This window comes from Juglans regia, unplaced genomic scaffold (assembly GCF_001411555.2).
Source record: "Juglans regia cultivar Chandler unplaced genomic scaffold, Walnut 2.0 Scaffold_292, whole genome shotgun sequence".
Taxonomy (NCBI): Eukaryota; Viridiplantae; Streptophyta; class Magnoliopsida; order Fagales; family Juglandaceae; genus Juglans; species Juglans regia.
The window spans coordinates 1-4,565 of NW_023357718.1; the positions used below are offsets into that span (position 1 = coordinate 1).

At 38.5% G+C, this 4,565-nt stretch overlaps 1 protein-coding gene across 1 annotated transcript; it reads right to left on the bottom strand.

Annotated features, from left to right (window-relative positions):
* Positions 1-777: 777 nt before the first annotated feature.
* On the bottom strand, positions 778-2,850 carry LOC109017757 (endoglucanase 25-like). The gene is made up of 2 exons (XM_018999951.2): positions 1,973-2,850; positions 778-1,133 (listed from the first exon to the last, which is right to left on the bottom strand). The coding sequence occupies exons 1-2, from the start codon at positions 2,343-2,345 to the stop codon at positions 793-795; spliced, it is 714 nt and encodes a 237-aa protein (XP_018855496.2). The 5' UTR covers positions 2,346-2,850; the 3' UTR covers positions 778-792.
* Between the last annotated feature and the right edge of the window lie 1,715 nt (positions 2,851-4,565).

Below are 4,565 nucleotides of genomic sequence, written 5' to 3' on the forward strand. Positions count from 1 at the left end.
TTTATTCATAATTGGCAAAGTCCAATTACACAGGGAGTATACATGAGAAAATATTAAGATCCAAGGGGAATTTTTTTTTTTTTTTTAACTTTTAATTATTCAATTTCATTCAAAAAAAAAAAAAAGGTTAAAAAAGTATGAGCAAAGCTTGAGAAATAACTTGACTCGACTCGAGCTCGTAAAACATGAGCAAAGCTTGAGAAGTAATTCGACTCGGCTCGAGCTCATAAAAGAGCATGACCAAAGCTCAGAAAATAACTTGACTTGACCCAAGCTTGTGTATTGATCAGCTCGAGCTCGGCTAGCTCCCAAATCGAGCTCAAGCTCCAGCTATTTAAGTCAAGCTTTACTCGACAAAAAATCCACTCGGCTCGATTACAACCCTAAATTAGTAATAGTAACCATCATACTGCAAGTACAGCTCTCGGACAGCCCCTAAGGGGAGCTGTCTTGTCCTTCCTAACAGACTAAGGCTGGTACACACACAGCATGAAGCATAGTTCAATGGCAGGAAACTAGGCTGCAAGCACAATCTGATTCCTAGAGGGAATTCTAAAGGGAGGGTATCGTGAAGTCGGGATGGTATTTTTGGGTAGAGTTTTAGTTCTACTGGAAACAAGGGGTTGGGGTTGGTGTATTTTGGTTTGTTTTTCATGGGCTTTTTGGGTCATTAGGGGCTTTCTATTATGGACAAAGTATTTTCTTATATACATTTACTCCTTTTGATATATATCATATTTTTACTTATAAATAAAAAATAAAAAATAAATGATATTCCTATCAGCTATATGGTTAAATGAATGACCAAGTATGTAGATGTACCTGCGCAGCGATCCTGTCTATGGTATCAGCGGAATGGTTGAAAGTTTTGAGAAGGTAATCAGTCCCCCATTTTATTATCTCTTTAACATGGTTGAGCTCCCCAGCAGCTTCATATTTGGCACTGTATTCAATTACACTCCAGCTCAACATGGTCATGGCAAACGAGGCCGGGAAGTTGAACTTGATAGCATCTCCAGCATCATAATAGCCACCCACCAGATCTTTGTAAAAAGTGGCGGTGTTGGACTTGCCATCATCCAGACAGGAGCTCCCTCTCCACGAGACGTTATTATGCTTTGGCAGTTTCCCAGCTGCGATTATGAAGCAAAAATAAATAAATAAACAAAGAACGAAGTAGTTTTCTAACTTGATAAACTATAAGAGCAGGTCCAGTGGTTAAGCCAAGATTTTACTTCCGTGGTGCAAAATCTAACTAAAATAAACGAGTCCAAAAATAAATCTATATGTTTTTGTATAAATGTTTTTTTACCTTCTAAAAAAATATTCTTTACGTCAACAAAAAACTAATATTAGTCTCATACAAGTTTTCATAGTCTGAAATTGCTTCATCTCTAGTCCTATATCCTATAAATAAAAAAAAAAAAAAAAATGCATTGCAATGGTGTTTACAATTAATATAAAGCTTTTCCTGTACAAAAGTAGATTGATCTAATGCTGTTTTTGGTACAACTTTTTACTTCGGAAAAAACATAGCAAAAATTGTTTTCTACAAGTTTCCGTATTCTGTAATAATCAACCCATCATTAATTTTAGAGTAATTCTACGTATAATCGTGAAGTGCGTAATCGTCGCGTAATCGCTTTGAAAAAGAGTGGAGTCCACTATTAAAAAATTAATTTTTTTCATGTAGATCCCATGTTTAATTCATTTTTTTCAAAGCGATTGCGCGGCGGTTACGCAATTCACAGTTGTAAGTATATTTTTTCTTAATTTTATAAAAACTTGTGTGAGTTGTGTTTACGATTAATATTTATATGGATATTTTAAAAAAATAACTTATAAAAATAATATCATTTAAATATTTTAAAACATAATTATAAAAATGATATAAAAAAATACGTGCGTCTATGTACTCTTTTATCAAAGAAAAGCAGATCTACTTAGCACGAATAGGGCAAAGTAAGATTACATCTTTGGGCGTTGAAGAACATGAGAGCCTTGTGGAGGGCGAGGGTGTAGTTGTCAGGGGGAGGATGTGAATGGCGGTGGCGTGGTACGGTCTTGACGATTAGGGTGATGAAGCCAGCCAGGAAGGCAGAGACAAGCAGCGTGCCGACAGTCCAGACGAAGATCTTGCGGCTGACGATGATGCAGCCCAGATCCACGTACTTCTTCTTCTTCTGCTCGCCAGGGCCCAGCAGCCAGCTCTGCTGGGTTTCGTCGAGAGGCCGAGACAGGGCCGCCCTGTCCAAGTCCTGCAGATTACGGCTCCGGTCGTCGTCTGTGGCCGAGTCCGCGGCGTTTATCTCAAGGGGCCCACCCCATGGATCCCTGCCGTACATGCTTAGCTTTTAATTTATCTTCCTTCCAAGTTGCTAGCTTCCCACCCAATTATTACTAATGCCGGAGCGGCTTCACACCGAATACACAAAAGATCAGGAAGGCGCGGATTGAGGTGCTCAGATCCAAGACAAATATCACGATAATATCTGAACATATATAGGGGTATCGTAGCAGTAGCGTTGCAGTACAATTTGAAAGGAAAATATCAAATTGAAGGAGAGACACGCAGAGAGTCCCCACCCTTTAAGCTTTATTGGAGAAGGAAGAGTGAGGAGTAAGACAGGTATTCAGAAATTCAAGAGTAAAAAATTGTAGGATCGGTGGGTGCGGATGACCTGGTGACGGTGGGCAGTCAACAATTATGTGGTAAGGTATTGTATGCTTCTGGTTGATGACACTGACCTTCGAACCAATCGATAATGCCATTCGATCAGAAAAAAATTACCATTAAATGTTAACATTGTAAAAGTGTTTAATGTAATGTTTTAATTAAGGATTCGTTTCTTTTTATAATTCTTCTCAATTCAATTCAATTCATATCATCTAATATAATCTAATCATTATAATTTTTTTAAATTTTTATATAAAATAAAATAAATAATTCAACTTTTCTAAATTTTAAAATAAAAATAATATTAAAAAACTATATTTTAATAATATTTTTTTAACTTTTATCTCAACTCATCTCATTTATAAAAATAAACGAAGATCTTTTTAGATTAAATTCTACTTTTTTTTTTAGTTAACCTTCTTGCAGGTACAGAGTTGTTACTCTTCTCTCAACGACGTCGAATAGTAGCTTGCTACGTAGACTCCACATCAACCTACTGGTAAACCATGATTCAGAGGAAGAAAAAAAAAATTTTTGCGACGTGCGTCCTCCTTCCCCCTAGGATTGTTCACCGACTTGATTCGGCCCGAAAAACACCATTTTCGACCCGACCCGAAATAGGTATGTTTCATTCGGTTATTACCCGTTTGGCCGATTACCCGACCCGACAGTAGTAACGGGTATTTCGACCCGACCCGTTACTTTTCCACTTTCCCCTTCTTCTCATTCCCACCGCACCTCCTCTGCAAACATCATATTTTATACACTCCACTACAAAATCAACTTACCAAAATATTGATGTAAAAATACAACCCTAGGCCCTAAGACAGCAACCCTTCTACTGGAAACCCAGTACAAACCCTAACCCTAACACCTCATAATTAACCCACCTAATAAGATAAATCACCAAGTGCTTTTTCTTACCTTGGATTAGTTTTTTTCGGTGCTAGTAGAGAAAGCTTCCACAATCCAACCAAGATAGAGAGTGAGCAAGAGAGACTTAGTTAGAGAGTGAGAAACACAGAGAGAGAGAGAGAGAGCTGCAAGAAATTTTTTTTTTTTTTGCTTGGTCTGTGAGAGAGATGCAAGAGACTAGAGAGAGAGCTGAGTCTGTAAGAGGCTTTAGGTTCGAGCGAGAGAGAAGAGAGACTGAGGGAGGCAGATGGTGAACAATCCTACGCAAGAGAGAAAGCCGTGTTATATATTTTACGACCTCCTTTTTGTGTGTAATTCGAGTATCGGTTAATAACTGAGTGTTTCTAAACGTTTCGAGAATTTTTATTTCCGAGTCGGAAACTAAATGGTTCGGGTAATTTCGGGTCGGGTCGTGTCGATAAAACAGAATTAATATTCGGCCGGCTTTTTTTTTCAGTCCTACTTCCCCCCCTCCCCTCTCTCTCTCTCTCTCTCTCTCTCTCTCTCTCTCTCTTTCTCTCTGTGAATTGCCTTTCCAATAAAACATTTGAGGAGCAGTGGACATCGTCGAAAAAAATGTGAGGAGCAGAGGCCACCTTCGGATACCCATCGAAGAGCAGGGCCCTACCGTCGGAAAACCTTCGAGGAGCAGGGGTGGAAATCGACCGAAACCCACTCCCTTTCTGGGATTCCTGTCCACGCGATCACTCTCTCTCTCGTAAGTCACCGTAGTTGCGGGTCTTGAACTTACAGTTCAAAGAGTGATCTTCGTTTCTGAAATTGTGTTTAAAAAACTAATTTCCAGTTCAATAATTTGGTCTTGTTTGTTTGAATTTTCTAATTATGATTTTGATAGAAACATGTTGTAATTGATACTGTGAGTATTGTGATGTAATAAGGATTCGGTGGAGTTATTAATGGCAGCTGCAAGAATGGAAATTAGAGACGCATGAAAGGTGTTTGATAAAAGGTT